We start from the raw sequence: 26,363 nt of genomic DNA on the forward strand, positions 1-26,363 counted from the left end.
TAAGCGTTCTCTATTTACCTTTTGTTTTGCTAGGTAAGAACATAGCTAGCAAGCAAGCGGTGGACGGAACGCTAGGTGGGAGAGATGGGGGAGAGACTTCTGGTGATGAAAAAATATCATTTATTGACTATATTTCATTTTAATGTGCGTTATTTGCAGTCAATTTCTTTTAAAATAATGTTTTGTTTTAATGCAATGTGCTAATGTTAGCTAGCTGTAGAGCTAGCGTTAGCTACTGTACTGGTAGTGTCGTCACGTTAGCCTCCTGTGGCTAAACTAGCGGGATTGAATGATGCACTGAATCACCAGAGAGAGTCTGGCTTTGCTGTCTGTCAAAATAGTTTTTTTCCCTATGGTCCTAATCAAATTCTCACACATACAAAACGCTGTTAGTAACTGGCTAGAACACAGCTAGTTGGCTAAAAAGAAAAGCAAAGCTACCGTTATTTGGTTAGCTAACGTTAGCTTGCTAACTGGGCCTGGAATGGAGCCAGGAGATTTGCGTGTGAGCCCAGCCGGCTCAGGAGACCCCGAAGTGGGCGAATGGAGGCAAGAGACCCCTGGTGGGGATGCTGAGGTGAAGGGTGGGGAACCAAATGACAAAGAAATTAATGGAGATACAGCTGAATCGGTGCTCAAAGAGAAAGACACCTTCGAGGGAGAAGAGTGTAAAGAGAAGAACGAAGGTGAACTGCACAGCCCATATGAAGAGGAATTAGATCCCAGAATTCAGGTGGGGAAAAGTTGACTGAACCCTTATAATATATTTTGATCTCAATGGGATTTCCTTGTCTATGCTACATAGCTAAAGCTTTACAAAATGAGTTGCATGCATGAGTAGATTCACTGCAGTCTGTGGTATTGAATTATCTATTAGCCTACTGATGACAATTCAACAGTGGAGTGATGTTTTGCTCAGTCCACGAGGGCTAATTCAGGAGGATGAAATCAATGTTTGTGCACGTGCCACTCTTTCTGATATTATGATGTGATTAATCTATGTTAATCCAGGTTGAACTCAACAGGGTTTATCCACCAAATGTAACAGTGGTTCCAAGAGAGCTAATATTAACTGATTGTGTTGTTACAAACCAACGAATCAAAGTATTTGCTTCCTCCTGTGCTTCCTCATACGTTTTCTGTTTCCAGGAGGAGTTGGAACACCTCAACGAGGCCAGTGTAGAGATCAACCAACTAGAACTGCACTTGGATGTAAGTGGATATCATCACCTCTCCCATGATAAATCTGACCATACATCACCCCTTTCCGTACTGATCAGGTTTTTCCAAAGAATCACTCGTCAGTTCATTTTCAATTCCCATAACTTGCTGTAAACCCATTGTTAATCTGGAATGAGCAGAAATGCCCATTACAATGAAATCTGATAAGGAATTTATTTTGTGTATGTGTAGGATGCCAGATCAGGTTACAGGACGATCCTCACAGACTCAGCCAGAAAACTGAACGCCCACAGCTCCCAGCTTGGTACCTGCATCGAGAAGGCCAGACCCTACTATGAGGCTCGTCGACTTGCCAAGGAGGTACTGTTGTACATTCACTGTGTGGGATTTTGTTGCATTTGCAACAACAAATTTCAAGAGTTCTTTATCACTGAATCAAAATATGGGTCACGATGCAGTATTTGCCATTCACCTGCTGGTCCCACTTCTCAAATCTCAACAACAGTTTAATCGTTTGTCCCACGTGATTGGTTGCTGTGCAACTGCATGCCCTGTTTTCTCAGTATCTGATTGGCTGTCCCTCTCACAGGCTCAGCAGGAGACCCAGAAGGCAGCGCTGAGCTATGAACGGGCCGTCTCCATGCACACGGCTGCCAGGGAGATGGTGTACGTGGCAGAGCAGGGCCTCATGGCTGACGGCAGGAACACCCTGGACCCCACCTGGCAGGAGATGCTCAACCATGCTACCTCCAAGGTAACAAGGGAAACCCCAGCTACTGCTATAACTGCATCAATATAAAATTATAAATGTGTTCATCAGTATGTGAGCGAGCTCATTTGGTATTCATTTAATCAGTATTTCCCTTACAATTCCCACCCCACCGCCAAGTAGCTACAGTTGTAGTCGGAAGTTTACATACACTTAGGTTGGAGTCATTAAAACTCATTTTTCAACCACTCCACAAATTTCTTGCTAACCAACTATAGTTTTGGCAAGTCGGTTAGGACATCTACTTTGTGCATGACACAAGTAATTTTTCCAACAATTGTTTACAGACAGATTATTTCACTTATAATTAACTATCACAATTCCAGTGGGTCAGATGTTTACATACACTAAGTTGACTTTCCTTTAAACAGCTTGGAAAATGACAGAACATGATGTCATGGCTTTAGAAGGTTCTGATAGGCTAATTGACATAATTTGAGTCAATTGGAGGTGTACCTGTGGATGTATTTCAAGGCCTACCTTCAAACTCAGTGCCTCTTTGCTTGACATCATGGGAAAATCAAAAGAAATCAGCCAAGACCTCAGAAAAAAAATGGTAGACCTTCACAAGTCTGGTTCATCCTTGGGAGCAATTTCCAAATGCCTGAAGGTACCACTTTCATCTGTACAAACAATAGTACGCAAGTACAAACACCATGGGACCACGCAGCCGTCATGGCACTCAGGAAGGAGACGCGTTCTGTCTCCTAGAGATGAACGTACTTTGGTGCGAAAAGTGCAAATCAACCCAAAACATCAGCAAAGGACCTTGTGAAGATGCTGGAGGAAACGGGTACAAAAGTATCAATATCGACAGTAAAACGAGTGCTATATCAACATAACCTGAAAGGCCGCTCAGCAAGGAAGAAGCCACTGCTCCAAAACCACCATAAAAAACAGACTACAGTTTGAAACTGCACATGGGGACAAAGATCGTACTTTTTGGAGAAATGTCCTCTGGTCTGATGAAACAAATAGAACTGTTTGGCCATAATGACCATCGTTATGTTTGGAGGAAAAGGGGGAGGCTTGCAAGCCGAACAACACCATCCCAACTGTGAAACACAGGGGTGGCAGCATCATGTTGTGGGGGTGCTTCACAAAATAGATGGCTTCATGAGGAATAAAACTTTGTGGATATATTGAAGCAACATTTCAAAACATCAGTCAGGGAGTTGAAGCTTGGTCGTAAATGGGTCTTCCAAATGGACAATGACCCCAAGCATACTTTAAAGTTGCGGCAAACTGGCTTAAGGACAACAAAGTCAAGGTATTGGAGTGACCATCACAAAGCCCTGAACCTCAATCCTACAGAAAATTTGTGGGCAGAACTGAAAAAGCTTGTTCGAGCAAGGAGGCCTACAAACCGTACTCAGTTACACCAGCTTTGTCAGGAGGAATGGGCTTGAAATTCACCCAATTTATTGTGGGAAGCTTGTTGAAAGGCGACCCAAAACGTTTGACCCAAGTTAAACAATTTAAAGGCAATGCTACCAAATACAAATTGAGTGTATGTAAACTTCTGACCCACTGGGAATGTGATGAAAGATTTAAAGCTGAAATAAATAATTCTCTCTACTATTATTCTGACATTTCACATTCTTAAAATAAAGTGGTGATCCCAACTGACCTAAGACAGGGAATTCTTACTTGGATTAAATGTCAGGAATTGTGAAACTGAGTTTTTAAATGTATTTGGCTAAGGTATATGTCAACTTCTGACTTCAACTGTATGTTCCCCCATGACTGAAACTGGTTTAAAATTAGTTTGGCAGGATATTGGTCAACTATGCTACTTCCAAGGCAACATGGGGAAACCCCAGCTACCAGTGTAAGCAGTATTCCAGTTTACAGTGGGGCAAAAAAGTGTTTAGTCAGCCACCAATTGTGCACGTTCTCCCACTTAAAAATATGAGAGGCCTGTAATTTTCATCATAGGTACACTTCAACTATGACAGACAAAATGAGGAAAAAAAATCCACAGGCCATGTATCGTAAGATTTTGAGTGAAAACCTCCTTCCATCAGCAAGGCCATTGAAGATGAAACGTGGCTGGGTCTTTCAGCATGACAATGATCCCAAACACACCGCCTGGGCAACGAAGGAGTGACTTCGTAAGAAGCATTTCAAGGTCCTGGAGTGGCCTAGCCAGTCTCCAGATCTCAACCCCATAGAAAATATTTGTGGAGGGAGTTGAAAGTCCGTGTTGCCCAGCAACAACCCCAAAACATTACTGCTCTAGAGGAGATCTGCATGGAGGAATGGGCCAAAATACCAGCAACAGTGTGTGAAAACCTTGTGAAGACTTACAGAAATGTTTGACCTTTGTCATTGCCAACAAAGGGTATATAAGTATTGAGAAACTTTTGTTATTGACCAAATACTTATTTTCCACCATAATTTGCAAATAAATTCATTAAAAATCCCACAATGTGATTTTTCTGGATTTTTTTTGTTGTCATTTTGTCTGTCATAGTTGAAGTGTACCTATGATGAATCAATTACAGGCCTCTCATCTTTTTAAGTGGGAGAAATTGCACAATTGGTGGCTGACTAAATACTTTTTTTGCCCCACTGTTTGTTTGTGTTGCAATTTATATCATTGATCACGTTTGATGCAATGATACGTGGTAGCTGTTTTCTCCTATGCCTAAACTCTGTTTTTAATTGGATTGGTTTATATTAGTTAGGAAGTTTGTTTTGTTAGGTTGGTTGGGGGTTAGGATACTGATTGGGGTGTTTTCCCATCTTAACATTTTGTGTGGTTGTGTGGTCAAGGTGAACGAGGCAGAGGAGGAGCGCCTACGCAGCGAACGGGAGCACATGCGTGTCACCCACTCTTGTCAGACGGCAGAGGCTCGAGTCCAGACCCTGCAGAAATCTCTCAAGAGGGCCATCATTAAGTCCAAGCCTTACTTCGAGCTCAAGGCCCAGTTCAACTACATACTTGAGGTACATAGATATATCATTTACAGTGCATTCGGGAAAGTATTCAGACCCCTTGACCTTTCCCACATTTTTGTTACAGCCTTATTATAACATTTCTTAAATTCATTAATTATACATACAATACCCCATAATGACAAAGTGAAAATAGGTTTTTAGACAGTTTTGTACATTTCAAAAAACAAAGATAGGCAAACACTTGTGTATATATAAGGTCCAACAGTTGACAGTGCATGTCTGAGCAAAAACCAAGCCATGAGGTCAAAGGAATTGTCAGTAGAGCTCCGAGACAGAATTGTGACGAGGTACAGATCAGGGGAAGAGTACCAAAAAAGGTCTGCAGCATTGAAGGTCCCCAAGAACACAGTGGCCTCCATCAATCTTAAATGGAAGTAGTTTGGAACCACCAAGACTCTTCCTCGAACTGGCTGCCCGGCCAAATTGAGCAATCTGGGGAGAAGGGCCTTGGTCAGGGAAGATACCAAGAACATGATGGTCACTCTGACAGAGCTCCAGAGTACCTCTGTAGAGATGGGAGAACCATCCAGGACAACCATCTCTGCAGCACTCCACCAATTAGGCCTTTATGGTAGAGTGGCCAGACGGAAGCCACTCCTCAGTAAAAGGCACATGACAGCCCGCTTGGAGATTGCCAAAAGCCACCTAAAGGACTCTAATTCCATGAGAAACAAGATTTTCTGGTCTGATGAAACCAAGATTGAACTCTTTGGCGTGAATGCCAAGTGTTACATCTGGAGGAAACCTGGCACCATCCCTACGGTGAAGCATGGGGGTGGCAGCAGCAGCATGCTGTGGGGATGTTTTTCAGGTGCAGGGACTGGGAGACTAGCTAGGATTGAGAGAAAGATGTACGGAGCAAAGTACAGAGATCCTTGATGAAAACCTGCTCCAGAGTGCTCAGGACCTCAGACTGGGGTGAAGGTTCACCTTCCAACAGGACAATGACCTTAAGCGCAGGAGTAGCTTCGGTACAAGTCTCTGAATGTCCTTGAGTGGCCCAGCCAGAGCCCGGACTTGAACCCGATTGAGCATCTCTGTAGTGACCTGAAAATAGCTGTGCAGTGACCCTCCCCATCCAACCTGTCAGAGCTTGAGAGGATTTGCAGAGAGTAATGGGACAAACTTCTCATATACAGGTGTGCCAAGCTTGTAGCGTCATACCCAAAAAGACTTGAGGCTGTAAACGCTGCCAAAGGTGCTTCAACTTAGTACTGAGTAAAGGGTCTGAATACTTATGTAAATGTTATTTACGTTTTTTTATTGGTAATAATTTTTAGATTAAGGCTGTAATGATATAAAATGTGGAAAAAGTCAAGGGTTTCGAATACTTTCCGAATGCACTGTATTTGATATATAACATTGGAGGCTGCTGAGGGGAGTATGGCTCATAATATTGTCTGGAATGGGGGAAATGGAATGCCATCAAACACATGGTTTCCATGTGTTTGGTGTATTTGATACTGTTCCACTTATTCCAATCCAGCCACTACCACGAGCCCATCCTCCCCAATCAAGGTGCCACCAACCACCTGTTATATATAATATATGTTGCAATTAATATATGTAATTTCAAGCTGTTATTGTTAGAAAAGTATGGAAATGGTTGATACAGAGCTGTCATGTCCATCCATGATCGCTCCTGTTGGTTATTGTTCCCTTTTTGGCCTCAAACCAAGAAGCAATTAATGTTGTATGTTGATCTGTCCTTTATCTCCATCATATTGGGTTTTCTGTGACTTCAGGAGCACAAAACCAAAGTGATGCAGCTGGAGGAGCATGTGACCAAAGTGAAAAACCGCTACTCTGTCGCCCTGCACAAACTGGAGCAAATCAGCGAGGCCATTCACGCTCAGAGGGGACGGGACCATATGGAAGATGGACAAACCATGGCCTGTGGTGGGCGGAGTCCCCCTATTGGGGCGGAGTCGGACAGTGTGGTGTGTGGTGCTGAGGGCGGGGCATGTGGAGGAGGGACAATAGAGACTGACAGGGTGGACAGAAGCGGAGTGGTGGATAAGAAAATTGGGCTGGTGGAGAAATACAGGGAGAACGGGCGAGAGAGGCCCGAGACACATGGAGAGAGAGCAGGGTCAGATTCCCTCTCCGTCTTCAGTCTGCAGACCATCGCTTCCGACCTGGAGAAATGTGATTCCATCGAACACCTCGGGGAATTTAGCGATGTGGGCAGTCTGCCTGGGGAGGATGGAGAGATTGAGAGGGAGGAGAGCGGGGGAGGGAGGGAAAGAGAAAGAAGGGAAGGACAAATGCAGCGCCAACAGCAGTTCCTGAAGCAACATCACAGGAGCTTCAGCTTGTGAGACCTGTCCTTCTCGCTTATAGTTTATCAATTGAAAAGAAAATAAGTGTCCGGTCTAGCAAGCTCATTATCCTGGCAAAGAGGAAAATCAGATCTGCTCTGCTCTAAAGTAACACATTTAAACGGGTGTATGATACTACGTAGTAACGAAGAACAGGTACGCTGACAAGTAAGACCTGACATTATAAGGAGCCTGACAGGTTTTGCATCGTATTACAACACTACTGAAACTCCTAAACCGTACATGCCTCTGAGATTAGCTGCTTTACTTCCCTTATTCTGGCAATAAGGAAACCTTAGACAGGTATGTCCTAGTGCATGAAGGAACAATCCAAGTAAGAGACTACAATAAACGTGACAAACGGGGTCCCTATTCAATCTAAATGATGTAATTGAATTTCTGGTGTAAGTAAAAAACAATGTTCTCGTGGAGCAAAAAAGTATGTGTGAATTCATATGCACGTCAAATCTAGATTTTTGTTTCACACTGTAAATATTGTTTAATTTAGTACATAAATTCAAACGTGTATTGCAAAAAGTGCTAGAAGAATTTGTTTTTTAATATATTATTATTATAATTTTTAAAAATATTTTTTTAATATTCTGGAAACCTGGTTTCAGGGTTCGAATCAAAAAGGACCCCAAAACACACTAAAGAGGGTTACAAACTCCAACTTGTTTGATGACAGAAAGCACTCCGGACTATTTATTTGGACTTTTGTTATATGTATACTAGTATTCAGGGCTAACTAACATTTTTTAATAAATTGTTCATAAAAGATCACGCTGACATAATATTATATTTTACTATTTTAAGCCCATCATTTTAAGATCCGATTGTTTAGTATTTTTTAAATAAAATTATTTCCCTATATATATTGTTTATTTAGAGCCACCTGGGTCGTAAACTGAAATGTGCCTTGCCTTTGACACAGTACGACGCAAACAAAGACAGCATAGCACTGGCTGCAACAGCATACTTTTCAAATTTGTGTATACAGTATTAAACTGTGGTCAACAGTTGAGAAATACTCCCATGAAGGACATGCTTTTGACAATATGATTAATTTGAATAATCTATGAGTCATCCTAACACTGTTTTGTCTAGACTTGTTCTATTTTTTATTTTATTAATTTGAATATATTGTCTGTGTACTGCTTTGGCAAAGTGGAGGGTACAAGAAATGTATTCAATAGATTAAATGTAAGTTTGTGTATAATTACAACATTATAGAGAAACTAATGAAATGTACAAATGTATTTGAATGTCCTTGAATAGTTATTTTAAAGGGATCTTTATTTTAAAGGGATCTTATTTAATGCTGGTTATCGGCTGTATTCCTGATTTGACCTCCGTCTGTCCCGCTCTTTACATACTTCCAATATATCCATATCTTCCCCTCATTCTCTCAGCCATAGAAATAGAATGACTAGTAATTGTATTTCTGTGCTTTCAACCTCAATCATTGTCCATTTGATGTCTTCCTCTTTATTTATTCATAAAGTGGTGCAGTAGTGTCACCCAGCTATATAGTACAGTTCACTGTTGTTATTTACATGTATGCAATATCAAACAGTTAAAGAATAAAATAAGAGCAATCTTGATTTATTGTTGCTATTTTTAGACCCAATATATTGTATTTTGCAATATGTCTTCTACTTCATACTGTACTTCAACACCATCTACGGATGAGGATGTGATACTAAATTTCAGATTTAGAAGAGGAGAAAAATGTGGGTTTTGCAGAAAAAAAGCGAGAGTTGGGAGGAGACAGGAAAAGAGATGAGTTATCTTTTATCCCCCTGCTTCAATTATTCAACAGGATATGAAGGAGTCGGGTACTCTCAGAATAGATGTCAGGAGAGGAGGGTGAGGGAGATGGGTACCAAAGCCTGTGTTATAAGAACATCTCTGGTTTTACTAAAGCTGAAAATAGAGGTCAATGTTGTAAAAACGACTTATTCCTGCTTTATTGACATAGGATCTGAAGGCTTTACAAAGGCTTAATACTGGCTCAAATTGCACATTTTGGGAATCTTCCATGTTGCTTATTGCCAATAAATACTTACCGATTAGGATAACTCCACAACGCTTATCATAAAATTAAAGCTCTTAGATTTGCCATGATCACGATTTGCTGGCGTGGGCCAATACCTCAACATGCATCTTGGATAAGGAGATGTGTGCGTGAGAAAATTACTTTTACGCACGGTAGGCTTACCTACGTACGTCTCTCCATCATGACGTCGTGAATTAGCTGGAGATTGTATTGAGAGAGAAAAAAGGGAGGGAGTGTAAGGATTCGGTGTTTCGTCGTACATGGGGAAGCGATTGTATATAGTGCGTGTATTTATATGTACATTATTCGTTTCTGACTTTTCACCATACGAAATTGAAGTAGATGGCAATAGACTGATTAATACGGTTGCTTTTGACATTCAATGTATAGCCTATGCATGGGGACCGGATTGTACATTTGTAGCCATAAAAACATAGCCATACAATACGTTGCAAAGAAGCACATTTGACCAAATAATTCGACATTTGGGTGTTCCCAAACGAGTCGCAACCGACGGACATACGGTCATCTTGATTGAGCGCGTTGAAAGTATTTGTAAGTACACATGATTACATGCTACAATCTCTTACTTAGTATGCAACCTAAACAATCGTGCATAATTCTAAGTAATCAAGCTTGCATAGATTTGACTGTATTATATTTGTATCCAGATGACAGGTCTACTCTAGCCTATGTAATTTGTATTCTCGTAAATGACAAGTTTCGCCAAGCAGGAACGACTGTACATGTTTTTTTTTTATCGTAGCATAATATAACACACAGTCCTACCTATTAATGACGTGAGTTTATCTTTAGATATATTTAGCACATTTTCAGTTCATGTTTTTAGGCTATGGGAATGTATGGCATGCTAGAATTGACATGAAATCCGAACTTCTCAAATCTGAATTCTGCAAACGGATATAGGGCTGGCCTTCTTCGATAGGCCGTCAAGGATTCCCGGCCGTGTCAACACGGACCAGCAATTACCAGTAGCCTACTGTTGGTAGCACCCTAAGAGCGACCATCATTAAAGCGTTTGTATGCGATATCAGTCCAGTGAACGTGTCTCGATGTTTAAATCCACCTGCACACCATTGTAAACATATGGCTATTTTTCACATTTTCAATGTTTCTAATAGCATATCAGATGTGGCTTGCTTAATAAATAAACTACATCTCTTGGATGAAATGTTGTGTGTCGCCGTTTTGGTCTCTGGCTTAGATACGTATCTGTGATGCCGTGGATGCTGTCCATGGTCCTGAAATATCTGTTTCTCTATGCTCGTCCCAGTTGGAATCTTTTGTTCAGATACATCCGCTGTCCATGGTGCTGCAATTAATTTTGCTGCACCTAAAGCTACAGCACAGTTTGTTGATTTAATATAGGCCACTGACATTACCATAATATTTATGAAGCTGGCTAGCTTGATATATTTTAAGCTGTCTGATCCATACCACTCTCACACAGTTTGCTTTTATGTATCTCAGTATGTGAGGAGTGTCTCCCACTGTGTTCTCTCTCTCTCTCTCTCTCTCTCTCTCTCTCTCTCTCTCTCTCTCTCTCTCTCTCTCTCTCTCTCTCTCTCTGTCTCACACATAATTTTCATTGCATTTCCCACCTTTTCTCTCTTTCTCTCCGTGTCTGTCTCCTCCTGCATGCTCTTGTTAGTGCTCTATAAATTCACCATAATGCTAATGAAGTATCCAACAGTGTCTGTCTGTCTTCCTCCACTACCCTTCCCTTCCTTCCCACCATCTGTCTCACTGTGGAGCTTTGTTCCTCTCTCCCTCTTTCTCTCTCTCTCTCTCTCTCTCTCTCTCCATCTCTCTGTGTGACAACATGATGAAGTTGCATTCATTATTCAGCACTTCAAACGAGTGGCTATATTTAGGTGTATTTATACTTTAGTATACACTCGTATGGCTGGTGTGTCGGCTGTGTTAGCACTGAAAACACACTGTTGGAATGAGTGAGCGGTCTTGACCTACCCCACTCCATTATGCAAAGGGTTATGGCAGAGTGAGTTCTGCTCTCATACTGTCTCATTATAGCGCATGGAGCGAGTACATATTAGTAACAACTAACACACTGGTCTTTAGTGGTAGGAGTACTACTCACTAAACTGCTGTAGGTGAGGTTTTTGTTACTAGATGAATAGTGTACATATGAAGGTTGGTGTATGTTTTTGTTTGGTCACTGGTTTAGATGATCATCTGGGTTGTCCTTGTCAATGGTTATGAATTACACTACCGGTGAAAAGTTTTAGAACACCTACTCATTCATTAAAAAAAACTATTTTCTACATTGTAGAATAATAGTGAAGACATCAAAACTATGAAAAAAAACCACATGGAATCATGTAGTAACCAAAAAAGTGTTCAACAAATCAAAATATATTTTATATTTGAGATTCTTCAAAGTAGCCACCATTTTCCTTGATGACAGATTTGCACACTCTTGGCATTCTCTCAACCAGCTTCATGAGGTAGTCACCTGGAATGCATTTCAATTAACAGGTGTGCCTTCTTAAAAGTTAATTTGTGGAATATCTTTCCTTCTTAATGCATTTGAGGCAATCAGTTGTGTTGTGACAAGGTAGGGGGGGGAGGGTATACAGAAGATAGCCCTATTTGATAAAAGACCAAGTCCATATTATGGCAAGAACAGCTCAAATAAACAAAGAGAAACAACAGTCCATCATGACTGGACACATCTCAACATCAACTGTTCAGAGGAGACTGTGTGAATCAGGCCTTCATGGTTGAATTGCTGCAAAGAAACCACTACTGAAGGACACCAATAATAAGAAGAGACTTGCTTGGGCAAAGAAATACGAGCAATTGACATTAGACTGGTGGAAATTTGTCCTTTGGTCTGGAGTCCAAATTGTAGATTTTTGGTTCCAATCACCATGTCTTTGTGAGACACGGTGTGGGTGAACGGATGATCTCTGCATGTGTGGTTCCCACCGTGAAGCATGGAGGTGGTGGTGTAATGGTGTGGGGGTGCTTTGCTGATGACACTCTCTGTGATTGATTTAGAATTCAAGGCACACTTAACCAGCATAGCTACCACAGCATTCTGCAGCAATACGCCATCCCATCTGGTTTGGGTTTAGTGGGACTATCATTTGTTTTTCAACAGGACAATGACCCAACACACCTCCAGGCTGTGTAAGGCCTATTTTACCGAGAAGAAGAGTGATGGAGTGCTGCATCAGATTACCTGGCCACCACAATCCCCTGACATCAACCAAATTGAGATGGTTTGGGATGAGTCAGACAGCAGAATGAAGGAAAAGCAGCCAACAAGCATATGTGCGAACTCCTTCAAGACTGTTGGAAAAGCATTCCAGGTGAAGCTGGTTGAGAGTGTGCAAAGCTGTCGTCAATCAAATGTATTTATAAAGCCCTTTTTACATCAGCCAATGTGAAGGCAAAGGGTGGCTATTTGAAGAATCTCAAAAATAAAATATATTTTGATTTGTTCAACACTTTTTGGGTTACTACATGATTCCATATGTGTTATTTCATAGTTGTGATGTCTTTCTACAATGCAGAAAATAGTACAAATAAAGAAAAACCCCTGAATGAGGAGGTGTTCTAAAATGTTTAACCTGTAGTGTATGTGTTTGATAAGACTGTCCCATTATGAATGTTGTTTCCTCCAATGGACTTGAGGTCTTTGTTACAATATAATGACTGTACTACTGTGTAAAGGCTGTTTAAAACTACCTTCTCTCTCTGTCGCTTAATTTCATTATCTTCTTATTTAATCCTTTAGTCTCTCTCTCTCTCTCTCTCTCTCTCTCTCTCTCTCTCTCTCTCTCTCTCTCTCCCTCTCTCTCCCTCTCTCTCCAGATTCAGAAATGGCACAGCTATTGTTTCTTATAATTCTGTATGCTCTGCCATCTCTTGTTGTGGCCATGCATAATTCAACAACTGGAGGTAATTATTGTGTTTGTGTGTGTACATGTGCGTGCAACTTGTGTTTGTGCAAGTGTGTTAGCAGTTAGAAAAACCGTGGAGATTGCAAAATGACCTAAATGGAGCATCCTTACAATGTTGTTGAATGAATGGATGAAGGCATTAGATGAAGTGATGATTATAATTGAAGTGTAATATATCTCATGACTGTAATGTAGACTATTGTAAGTGATTATTCTTCTACTCATCATGTCTTTCTCTTGTCTCCTGTTTAGGCTGTGCCATCATCCGTCCTCCCAGAGATGGAGGCATCCGCTACAGAGGCCTCACACAAGAACAGGTACAGTACTCTCAATACCATCACAGTACAATTTGAAAAAAAGATGCTATCTAGAACCTACAAGGGTTATTCGGCTGTCCCTATAGGAGAACCCTTTGAAGAACCCTTTTTGGTGCCAGGTAAAACTATTTCCACAGGGGTTTCGACAAGGAACCCAAAAGAGTTATACCTGGAACCAAAAAGGGCTCTTCTGTGGGGACAACCGGGGAACCTGTTTGGAACCCTTTTTTCCAAGAGTGTACTACCACTGTTATCACAGTACTATCACTACTATCACAGTACTATCACTATTATCACAGTACTATCAGTTCTACCTTTAATCATATCCAACCCTAGATAAAGTAGAAATAGCTCATATATTTTCTTGTCAATTCTGACGTAATCGCCCCGTTGGTTCTCTCTAGCATGGCCATATTTAGTGTCTACTATGTTGTTGTTGTCCTAATCATAGCAACGCATTGAAGCCTATAGGAAAAATGACTCATTAGTCAGGTGATGTACATATTTAAAGACATAGCTAAACATCAATCTATGTCATCTATTTATGTGTGTAGATCCGCAATGTGCAGATCCTACCAGTGGACTACGAGATAGAGTACATCTGCAGGGGGAACAGGGTCATAGTGGGCCCTAAGGTCAGGAAGTGCCTTCCCAACGGCACATGGACCGACATCACACTGCACAGCAGATGTTGTAAGTACTCTCTACTTTATTTACAGCCTACCCGCTTGACTTCAGTGTCACTCTAAGGGTAAATCTAAGGGTAAATTCCCTCTTCAATGCCTGTCAGATGGAATCCCTGGATTGACTGGACTATATTACTGCTACCACTTAAGGATATCTTTGATGTATCATTGATTATTGTGCGCCACTCTGCTCTGTAACTTAGTGCTCATGTCGTCAACAATGACTATGACAAAATATTTGTCAACAACCTATTTTTCCTGATGAAAACTAATGACGATAACGAGAAGACATTAAAAAAACTACTGAAAATGGTAACAAATTCGTTTTCATTTCAGTTGATGAAAATGTAACGATATGAGAATTCCACACGAGACAAATGCACATTCAAATTGACATGAAGCTCCTTTTTGTCTGTTCTTTCCAATCATACATATGCATGCCTTTGCAGAATATGTAATGCAATCCTCTCTTTGGCAGAATGAACATCTTTCAGTTGCATGGTCTGATTGAGCTGATCTGCCCAGTTCTCCCACACATGTCACTTCAGTCACCCATCATTTTTTTTTAAACTGATGCATAGCCAGCAGGCCAGGACACTTCAATTGTAACTAACCTTTACTAGAAACAATCATGTTTAATCTCTCTTATTTCAATGTAGACTATTTTTGCTTTGATCACATCAGATTGAGAGCTCTATTTTCCCATGTCGCCTTCCTCATCTGTGTTGATCCTCTCATTGTCAGCAAATGTGAGCGCAGTGTATTTCAGATTGGAAATATTAATGCTATTTACTGAGTATTAGGAGTATTAGCCGACCGCCTGGCTTTCTTTCTGTCGAACCATCTGGTTTCCGAACGCCTCAGAACGGGACTTGACAGGAAGCCTATGGCAGGAGCGGACGAAACAACCACTGGTTTTAATTGGCTGATCTCTCAGCCCATCACCATCTAGCGCAACCCTTAGAACCTCCCTCTAAGTGTGCTGCATTCGGGGGCAACAAAGAGAACTCGATTAGCTCGTGCAATATGGATATTCCAGAGTCTGCTATATCTGAAGTGTATAAACAGCATTCAGTGACATCGTGTTACAGGACAGCTAGCAGAGTTACGTTGGCTAGCTATTAGCATGAACGGCGATATGTGATGCACCATAACAAAACTTTTCTGCTTCGATTTGGAGCCACTCCTCATAGTCGTGTGATTTGCTCAGAATTTGAATTGATTATCATGTCACTCAGCAAATCCCAAACGGTCCCCACTGTTACCAGGCTCTATGCATCAGCAATTGGAGCCTGGAGACAAGGTTGGGAGTACAGTAATAATTCTGGCATTGTTGGAAAGCTCAGATTCTTCCCCTTTTAAAGAAATCACTGTTATTTACCCCCATCCAATGGTTATGATTGGGAGAAAAGAGCTGTATAGCTAAATTGTTTAACCTCTAGCCAAGGCTTCGTAGCTTACAGTGGGGCAAAAAAGTATTAAGTCAGCCACCAATTGTGCAAGTTCTCCCACTTAAAAAGATGAGAGAGGCCTGTAATTTTCTTCATAGGTACACTTCAACCATGACAGACAAAATGAGAAGAAAAAAATCCAGAAAATCATATTGTAGGATTTTTTAATGAATTTATTTGCAAATTATGATGGAAAATAAGTATTTGGTCACCTACAAACAAGCAAGATTTCTGGCTCTCACAGACCTGTAACTTCTTCTTTAAGAGGCTCCTCTGTCCTCCACTTGTTACCTGTATTAATGGCACCTGTTTGAACTTGTTATTAAATCAAATCAAATCAAATGTATTTATATAGCCCTTCGTACATCAGCTGATATCTCAAAGTGCTGTACAGAAACCCAGCCTAAAACCCCAAACATCAAGCAATGCAGGTGTAGAAGCACGGTATATATCAGTATAAAAGACACCTATCCACAACCTCAAACAGTCACACTCCAAGACCAAAGAGCTGTCAAAGGACACCAGAAACAAAATTGTAGACCTGCACCAGGCTGGGAAGACTGAATCTGCAATAGGTAAGCAGCTTGGTTTGAAGAAATCAACTGTGGGAGCAATTATTAGGAAATGGAAGACATACAAGACCACTGATAATCTCCCTCGATCTGGGGCTCCACGCAAGACCTCACCCCGTGGGGTCAAAATGATCACAAGAATGGTGAGCAAAAATCCCAGAACCACACAGGGGGACCTAGTGAATGACCTGCAGAGAGCTGGGACCAAAGTAACAAAGCCTACCATCAGTAACACACTACGCCGCCAGGGACTCAAATCCTGCAGTGCCAGACGTGTCCCCCTGCTTAAGCCAGTACATGTCCAGGCCCGTCTGAAGTTTTCTAGAGAGCATTTGGATGACCCAGAAGAAGATTGGGAGAATGTCATATGGTCAGATTAAAACAAAATATAACTTTTTTGTAAAAACTCAACTTGTCGTGTTTGGAGGACAAAGAATGCTGAGTTGCATCCAAAGAACACCATACCTACTGTGAAGCATGGGGGTGGAAACATCATGCTTTGGGGCTGTTTTTCTGCAAATGGACCAGGACGACTGATCCGTGTAAAGGAAAGAATGAATGGGGCCATGTATCGTGAGATTTTGATTGAAAACCTCCTTCCATCAGCAAGGGCATTGAAGATGAAACGTGGCTGGGTCTTTCAGCATGACAATGATCCCAAACACACCACCCGGGCAATGAAGGAGTGGCTTCGTAAGAAGCATTTCAAGGTCCTGGAGTGGCCTAGCCAGTCTCCAGATCTCAACCCCATAGAAAATCTTTGGAGGAAGTTGAAAGTCCGTGTTGCCCAGCAACAGTCCCAAAACATCTCTGCTCTAGAGGAGATCTGCATGGAGGAATGGGCCAAAATACCAGCAACAGTGTGTGAAAACCTTGTGAAGACTTACAGAAAACGTTTGACCTCTGTCATTGCCAACAAAGGGTATATAAAAAAGTATTGAGATAAACTTTTGTTATTGACCAAATACTTATTTTCCACCATAATTTGCAAATAAATTCATCAAAAAATCCTACAATGTGATTTTTCTGGAATTTTTTTTCTCATTTTGTCTGTCATAGTTGAAGTGTACCTATGATGAAAATTACAGGCCTCTCTCATCTTTTTAAGTGGGAGAACTTGCACAATTGGTGGCTGACTAAATACTTTTTTGCCCCACTATATATGGTAAATCATGGCTGACATTGGTTACAATCGGCCGCAATAGCAATGTGTCAGCTATATTCAGGGATAGTAGGCCTAGTTGGACAAGTCTAGCTGAATGTGCACATGATGGAAGATATATACAAAAATATGTGGACACCCATTCAAATGAGTGGATTCGGCTATTTCAGCCACACCCGTTGCTGACATTTGAATAAAATTGAGCACACAGCCATGCAATCTCCATAGACAAACATTGCCAGTAGAATGGCCTTGCTGAAGAGCTCAGCAACATTCCAACATGGCACCGTCATAGGATGCCAACCTTCCAACAACTCAGTTTGTCATATTTCTGCCCTGCTGGAGATGCCCTGGTCAGCTGTAAGTGCCGAGCAGCCGCACACAAGCCTGAGATCACCATGCGCAATGCCAAGCGTTGGCTGGAGTGGTGTAAAACTCGCCGCCATTGGACTTTGGAGCGGTGGAAACGCATTCTCTGGAGTGATGAATCACACTTTACCATCTGGCAGTCCGACTGACTAATCTGGGTTTGGAGGATGCCAGGAGAACACTACCTGCCCGTATGGATAGTGCCAACTTTAAAGTTTGGTGCAGGAGGAATAATGGTCTCGGGCTGTTTTTCATGGTTTGGGCTAGACCCTTTAGTTCCAGGGAAGGAAAATCTGAACGCTACAGCATACAATGACATTCTAGACAATTCTATGCTTCCAACTTTGTGGCAACAGTTTGGGGAAGGCCCTTTCCTGTTTCAGCATGACAATATCCCCTGCGCACAAAGTGAGGTCCATACAGAAATGGTTTGTCGAGACTGCTGTGGAAGAACTTGATTAGCCTGCACAGAGCCCTGATCTCAACCCCATCGAACACCTTTAAGGGATGAATTGGAACGCCGACCGCGGCTGAATGGAAGCAAGTCCCCGCAGCAATGTTCCAACATCTAGTGGAAGCCCTTCCCATAAAAGTGGAGGCTGTTATAGCAGCAAAGGGGGTACCAACTCCACATTAATGCCCATGATTTTGTAATGAGATGTTCGACGAGGAGGTGTCCACATACTTTTGGCCATGTGGTGTATTAATTATTTAATTGGGGAAAAAATGCACAGACTAAAACGAAACAAAAATTGTCCAATTTTCTTTGGTCAACTGATAATAACTAAAACTAACGAAGAAGGAAATTACTAAAATATGACTGAAATATCTTTGAAGACTAAAACTAAATAGAAAAAAGCTGCCAAAATGAACACTGGTACCGTAGTAGCCTGGGTGCCAATCTGTTTTCTGCTCTCTTGCCAAGTCCTGCCATATTTGTTCCATAAGGAGTTGGCAAGAGAGCAGAAACACACTGGCAGTTAGTACATGTCTTGTAAATATGACTGCTGTCATTCCCACTGACCTTCCTCCCACTACTCTGCCCATCTCTCTCCCAGTGCTGCTGTGCCCTCGTGTGTGGACGTCCCTGGAGAATGGGAGGGTGGCGCTGAAGCCCCCTGGGCCACCGGTGGAGGGCACCGTGCTGCACTACAGCTGCCATGCTGGCTTCATGCTGGAGGGCAGGAACATCACACACTGCACCAAGCTGGGCAAATGGGACTCACCCAAACCTGTCTGCCTCTGTAAGTGCGGAATGGAATCCCAATCTTTTCCTGTTATTCATTTGTGATATTAGTGTTGATATTAAATGCTTTGGTTTAGCTTAGAAATGGAGAATCAACACATATACTCCATGGAAACATACATAGACAAACCTATATACGCTGAGTGTACAAAACACGAGGAACACCTGCTGTTTCAATGACATAGACTGACCAGGTGAATCCAGGTGAAAGCTATGATCCCTTATTGATGTCATCAACTCAATAATATTGAGTTGCACCCTTTTTTCTCTCAGAACAGCTTCATTTTTGTCGTGACATGGACTCTACAAGGTGTTGAAAGTGTTCCATAGGGATTCTGGGCCATTTTGGCTGGGTGTCCTTTGGGTGGTGGACCAATGTTGATACAAACTGTTGAGAGTGAAAAACCCAGGAGCGTTGAAGTTCTTGACACACTTAAACCGGTGCGCCTGGCACCTACTACCATACCCCGTTCAAAGGCACTTAAATATTTTGTCTTGCTCATTCACCCATTGAATGGCTCACACACACAATCCATGTCTCAATTGTCTCAAGGCTTAAAAATCCTTCTTTAACCTGACTCCCCTTCACCTACACTGATTGAAGTGGATTTAACAAGTGACATCAATAAGGGATCATAGCTTTCACCTGGATTCACCTGGTCAGTCTATGTCATTGAAACAGCAGGTGTTTTGTACACTCAAGTGTACATTGATATATTGTCATTATAGTTGTGTGTCCATGCATGTATTCTACAATGGTGTATATGCTTTGTTTTGTGTGCAAATCATAGGTGTGTATAGGTAGAAATGATAAGTATTCAGCTTCTTTGGATGAATGTCAATTGTATTTCCTTGACTCCTCGCATCCTCTCCTTGCCTCCTTCTCAAAACACAACGGCGGAGAAGATCAGAGGTTCCTCACCTCGGTTCCTCTCCTCATTCTGAGAAGGAGACAAGAAGGGAGGATGCGAGAAATCCAAGAAATCCAATTGACATTCACCCCCCTGTTCTGTGTAGTTGTCTTAAACAGGGAGTTATAGTACTGCCACCTGGTGGACACAAGCCATATTTTATGAATAATTGTGAATGATTGTGTAATACCCAATGAAAGTGACATCAATTTTACATCTGTGTTCTCATTTTGTAGGCTAAGAATGTTTTGTTCAAATGTATATGTATTTTGGTATGAATTTACTTCAACGTATTTGACGTCGAAGAAGAAGCACGAAGCCGAGAATTTACAACCATCTCATTTGAACTACACACATCAACTACATCTCCCACCAATCAGCTGTATATTTCTCTATTTCGTAAGCTTGCAGGTCTCCATTTAGTTTTTATATTGTTTTCATTTTCAAAAAGTACTGGCTGGCAAAAAAAACTGTAATCTGAGATATAAAACATTAGACGGCCTGTAACTAACTGGTTCTTATCGTCCTTATCGCCAAGAGTGTGCAAAGCTGTCATCAAGGCAAAGGGTGGCTCCTTTGAAGAATCTCAAATATAAAATATATTTTGTTTAACACTTTTTTGGTTACAACATGATTCCATATGTGTTATTTCATCGTTTTGATTTCTTCACTATTATTCTACATCTACATGGTAGAAAATAGAAAAAATGGAATGAGTCGGTGTGCCAAAACTTTTGACTGGAAGTGTATATATATTGTATATATACAATATAAATGACCGCGTTTTCCTGAATTTTATGATAGAATCTTGAAGCCCATTCAAGAGATTTTGGGACATGAGCTGCAAAACGTGGACCCGTACAAATCAGCTCGGCTGTAGAATCTGGCCCCTCTCTTTCTAAAATTATCCGCCGCCATTGTTGCAACCCCTATGACTAGTCTGTTCAACCTCTCTTTCATGTCGACTGAGATCCCTAAAGATTAGAAAGGTGCCGTGATCATCCCCCTCTTCAAAGGGGGTGACACTCTAGACCCAAACTGTTACAGACCGATATCCATCCTGCCCTGCCTTTCTAAAGTCTTCGAAAGCCAAGTTAATAAAAAGATTACCGACCATTTCTAACCCCACCGTACCTTCTCTGCTGTGCAATCCGGTTTCCAAGCTGGTCACGGGTGCACCTCAGCCACCCTCAAGGTACTAAATGATATCATAACCGCCATCGATAAAAGACAGGACTGTGCAGCCGTCTTCATTAGACCTGGCCAAGGCTTTCAACTCTGTCAATCACTGTATATCGGCAGACTTGGTTTCTCAAATGACTGCCTGGCCTGGTTTACTTCTCAGATAGAGTTCAGTGTGTCAAATCGGAGGGCCTGTTGTCCGGACCTCTGGCAGTCTCTATGGGGGCACCACAGTGTTCAATTCTCAGGCCGCCTCGTTTCTCTGTACATATCAACGATGTTGCTCGTGCTGCGGGTGATTCCTTGATCCACCTCTACGCAGACGACACCATTCTGTATACATCTGGCCCTTCTTTGGACACTGTGTTAATTTTAACAAACCTCTAAACGAGCATCAAAGCCATACAACACTTCTTCTGTGGCCTCCAACTGCTCTTAAACGCTAGTAAAACTAAATGCATGCTCTTCAACCGATCTCTGCCCGCACCCGCCTGCCCGACTAGCATCACTACTCTGGACAGTTCTGACTTAGGAATATGTGGACAACTAAAAATACCTAGGTGTCTGGCTAGACTGTAAACTCTCCTTCCAGACTCATATCAAGCATCTCCAATCCAAAATTAAATCTAGAATCGGCCTATTTCTCAACATTTTCTATTTCGCAACAAAGCCTCCTTCCCTCACGCTGCCAAACATACCCTCGTAAAACGGACTATCCTACCGATCCTCGACTTTGGCGATATCATTTACAAAATAGCCTCCAACACTTTACTCAACAAACTGGATACAGTCTATCACAGTGCCATCTGTTGTGTCACCAAAGCTCCATATACTACCCACCACTGCGACCTGTATGCTCTCGTCGGCTGGCCTTCTCTACATTCGTCGACCCACTGGCTCCAGGTCATCTATAAGTATTTGCTGAAGCCAAGCCTTATCTCAGCTCACTGGTCACCATAACAACACCCACCCATAGCACGCACTCCAGCAGGTATAGTTCACTGGTCATCCCCAAAGCCAACACCTCCTTTGGCTGCCTTTCCTTCCAGTTCTCTGCTGCCAATGACTGGAACGAATTTCAAAAATCGCTGAAGTTGGAGACTTAAATCTCCCTCACTGTCAAAGCAGCTTACCAATCACTGCAGCTGTACACAGCCCATCTGTAAATTGCCCATCTGTAAATTGCTCATCCAACTGCCTACCTCATCCCCATATTGTTTTTATTGACGTATTTTTGCTCTTTTGCACACCAGTACTTCTACTTGCACATCATCATCTGCACATCTATCACTCCAGTGTTAATTTTCTAAATTGTAATTACTTCGCTACTATTGGCCTTTTTATTGCCTTTTACCTCCTTACTCCATTTGCACACACAGTATATAGATTTTTATATTGTGTTATTGACTGTACGTCTGTTAATCCCATGTGTAACTCTGTGTTGTTGTTTTTGTCGCACTGCTTTGCTTTATCTTGGCCAGGTCGCAGTTGTAAATGAGAACTTGTTCTCAACTGGCCTACCTGGTTAAATAACGGTGAAATAAATCAAAAGAAAGAAAAGAAAAGAAAAGCGGAAGTGGCCGTCACTTCCACAGGGTATACAGACAATACAGTAAAAGTAGCCCGCATACTGATGTTAATATAAGGAGCATGGAGTACTGTACATGTGTAGTGAGTAACACGTATAGTGCATCAATCCATGAAGAATGAAACAATTCACAAACATTTACATACACTACCAGTCACCAAACCATTTGAACTATTAACAAATGTAATTTTGCCTTTTCTATTTGCTTGCCATAGATGACAGAAACTACAAAGGTAAGAGAGATTGGTTTTGGTTGGGTTATCTATCAATGTCAAAGCTCAGTGAAACAAATGTTGCAAAAAGTTGTAATGCTTCTGTTAAGCACAAGAGGGCAGTAGTACATAATTTCTGAGCAGGGTGCCTTATGCTGACCAGTAATTCTGCTGGTGAAGGATTTAAACTGATTAGAATTAGGGAAAGGGGGATACCTAGTCATTTTTCCAACTGAATGTATTCAACTGAAATGTGTCTTCCACATTTAACCCAACCTCTCTGAATCAAAGAGGTGCGGGGTGCTGCCTTAATCGACATCCATGTCTTCGAGGCTACCTGTTATATGCCTGTCGTAAGATACCGGGGTAAAACTCAGATTTTCACTAATAATATTTTCATGATTATTATCAACCATTAACAACAACATTACGCACTCATTTCAACTTAGTCTTCTCCTGCGCCAACCTGTCCTATCAGTGCATAGAAAGCACATTTTCTTCCAAAATCTCCATGAAATGTGAACCAGACTTACTCTCTCCTTTTCTCTCTCATTCACTCTCTTTGAATGACTTACTCACCTACTTACTGTCTTCTTAGCTGGGTAAAGGTTAACGCCCAGGCCTGTCTGTGTCCTTGTGGGGAGGTGTGTGTGTGGGTGTGTGTGGAGGTGTGGAGGTGTGTGTGTGTATGTGTGTTTGTGGGGGTGGGTGGGTGTGTGTGGAGGTGTGTGTGTGTTTGTGTGTGTGTGTGTGTGTGTGTGTGTGTGTGTGTGTGTGTGTGTGTGTGTGTGTGTGTGTGTGTGTGTGTGTGTGTGTGTGTGTGTGTGTGTGTGTGTGTGTGTGTGTGTGTGTGTGTGTGTGTGTGTGTGTGTTAGCAGCAGTCAGAGGAAGTCAGAAAAATCTCTCTTCTGTGATCTTAAGCCCTGCGTTCTTATAGGTTAACCAGAATAGGGATGCCTGTACAACACTGGATTCCACCACTGATACAGCTGATATAATAGATAGCTCTGGGAGAGGTGTTGCGACAGTGTTTTGCTTCTAAGACTGTGGGCGACATTTTAGTCACACATACGAGCATAGATCTGTACAAACAAAATCTGCACCGTAAAATTACAATCTGCAGCGTGATTTAATGTGAAGCTTTGCTTCAACGATGTGCCTTATAAGGAGGAGATTATTTAACCAGAGTTAAAGGGGCAATCTGTAGTTGCTACATCAACTTTTGGATTTATACAGTACGTGTATTATATTGATTATTGAAGAATATCACTCATAAAGGTCATACCACATCAGAACCCAAAATACAGTATAATCTCGTTTTACTCCAATATTTATAAACAATACAACTGTAAAAAAACACTGTATAGCTTAAAAACATGAAACTATGATCGTACTATCATAGATAGTCAGTCCCTGCATTCATAGCTCTGTCCATGAATTTGAAAGTGGTTACATTTCTCCAGCCCCATCCCTCATATTTATCAAAACCAGTGGCGAGGTGACCACTTTGATTTAGTTTTTGTTTGAATTGCAGATTGCCCCTTTAAGTAAACTCTACCATGCGCGCAATCCAATTGAGAGTTGCAGTATTTGGAACTAGCATTGTATTATTTGCCATACCGTCTATTCAAATTGTTTTTGTTTTGCACAGTGCTCTTGTCATGTCAAATGTAGACCCCATTATGTGCTGTTCAGTGTTTGCTGGCATATAGTTGGCCGCGTAATGGAATCACATTTAAATATCAGGTGTGAATAATACATGGCATGCTGCAAAGTTCAGACAGGAGGGAGGGAGGGAGGGGGAGGGAGAGGAGGGGGAGGGAGGGAGGGAGGGAGAGAGAGAGAGAGAGAGAGAGAGAGAGAGAGAGAGAGAGAGAGAGAGAGAGAGAGAGAGAGAGAGAGAGAGAGAGAGAGAGAGAGAGAGGAGTCCTACGTAATTGTGGGCTACAGATGGCTCAGCGGGTTAGAGGTTGGATCATGCATGGTGCTGACTGGCAACACAAGGGCTGTGAGTTGAATTGCCACCTGTGCCAAGTATACTGAATAACAGTTAGTAGCTTTGGGTCTGCTATTGACTATTACTGTATTCAGATGCAATTCAGTAGTAAGTCCACTCCACTGTAATCGTATTGATTATCCCAATGTGCACAATACGAGTATTTCTACAGTGATATTACATAGAGAACCTAAAGCCAGCCTAATTGTTCAGCAAAGGTGGAATACATGTATAGCATTGGCTTTACTCTCTTGTCCCCAGAGTGCCAGTAGCTGTTGCCAATGAGTCAGGTGTTACATTTTAGCCATGGAAGAGGTGAAGTCATGGGAGTGGAGCATTACTGACTAATTCTATCATTCTATTATAGCTGGTTCTAATTCTGTTATGGATATTGGCCTACTGGGGGTATGAGAGCCCTGTCTCAGAGCTGACAGTGAAACGGTGGGCTTGCGTCCCAAATTGCACCCTATTATTTATAGTACACTACTTTTGACCAGAGCTCTATTTCATAGGGAATAGGGAGGCATTTGGGACGCGGACAGTGCTGCATTGGCCGATTAAAGGGCAACGAGAGGAGGCTTTAAAGTGGACAGACGGTTCAAACAGCAGGTATGCTGTAGCCTGTACAGTAGCAGCCCTTGGCTATACATCACACAGACTGACTCCAGGTCAGCTTAGATGAAGGGAAAAGGAGAGCCGGGAGATTGATGCAATGACAGGTCCACTGCTTTTGCTGATTTCTCAAAATAGCCCTTGAGGCATTGAATTGTCTTTCTTTCTATTGGCTTGTGGGCGTGTGAATGAATGTCCTTTCATTGGTTATTGAGACAGAACTGAGAAGCATGTGAGGCATTGTTGTGGTTGAGAATCGATTTGGCTCACTGTCAATCTAAAGTCTATGTTGATTTGATATTCCAATATTTGATTTCTATCAGTTCACCCTCTATTTTCCCAGGTTAAGTTAACATAGTCATTATATATTGATTTGAATAATCTATTGCTTGCAAAAGATAAATTAGATAAATTAGAGAGTGACAGATACCGAGAGTTTGCCAATACTATTTGATTGTAGAAACTAGGTGCTGCAAACTTCTTTGATTGTAGAATGTAGGTGATGCGCACGCACGCATATACACACACGCACGCACGCACGCACGCACACACACACACAATTCAAAAGTTGGTAAATAGGCACTGCAGTTTATAGTGCCCCCCGCCACTTGCTCTTTCGATGTCTCTACACATTCACCGACTAGCAAATATCATCAGTGCTGTCCTCGCTCATACACACATGCACACACACACACGCGCACACTCATAGCCTCTGCTGCAGTGGATGATGTACCTTTCGCGTCTCATTCCGTTTAATCCTCTACAATTGGAAATACGTGTCGTTGCACGGACAGATTATTTTAAAATCCTG

General features: G+C 41.8%; 2 protein-coding genes across 3 annotated transcripts in view; both read left to right on the forward strand.

Annotated features, from left to right (window-relative positions):
• The first annotated feature begins 6 nt into the window (after window positions 1–6).
• Window positions 7–8,840, forward strand: LOC118367410 (SH3 domain-binding protein 5-like). The gene is made up of 6 exons (XM_035750861.2): window positions 7–733; window positions 1,150–1,212; window positions 1,414–1,542; window positions 1,772–1,936; window positions 4,730–4,903; window positions 6,661–8,840. Exons 1-6 carry the CDS (start codon window positions 485–487, stop codon window positions 7,234–7,236), a joined length of 1,356 nt encoding a protein of 451 aa, XP_035606754.1. The 5' UTR covers window positions 7–484; the 3' UTR covers window positions 7,237–8,840.
• Window positions 8,841–8,972: 132 nt separating this feature from the next.
• The window catches only part of gabbr1a (gamma-aminobutyric acid (GABA) B receptor, 1a), a 46,507-nt gene continuing 29,116 nt past the window's right edge, over window positions 8,973–26,363 (forward strand). Inside the window, exons 1-6 of one of the 2 annotated variants that reach the window (XM_052494214.1) lie at window positions 8,973–9,850; window positions 13,160–13,246; window positions 13,501–13,565; window positions 14,120–14,258; window positions 18,864–19,049; window positions 22,948–22,965. In XM_052494214.1, coding sequence (XP_052350174.1) covers window positions 13,168–13,246; window positions 13,501–13,565; window positions 14,120–14,258; window positions 18,864–19,049; window positions 22,948–22,965 — 487 coding nt within the window. In that variant the 5' untranslated portion in view covers window positions 8,973–9,850; window positions 13,160–13,167. The remainder of the gene's footprint in view (window positions 9,851–13,159; window positions 13,247–13,500; window positions 13,566–14,119; window positions 14,259–18,863; window positions 19,050–22,947; window positions 22,966–26,363) is intronic. The other variant, XM_052494215.1, reaches the window with a different exon arrangement.

The sequence above is a fragment of the Oncorhynchus keta genome, chromosome 34 (genome assembly GCF_023373465.1).
Source record: "Oncorhynchus keta strain PuntledgeMale-10-30-2019 chromosome 34, Oket_V2, whole genome shotgun sequence".
NCBI classification, from domain to species: domain Eukaryota; kingdom Metazoa; phylum Chordata; class Actinopteri; order Salmoniformes; family Salmonidae; genus Oncorhynchus; species Oncorhynchus keta.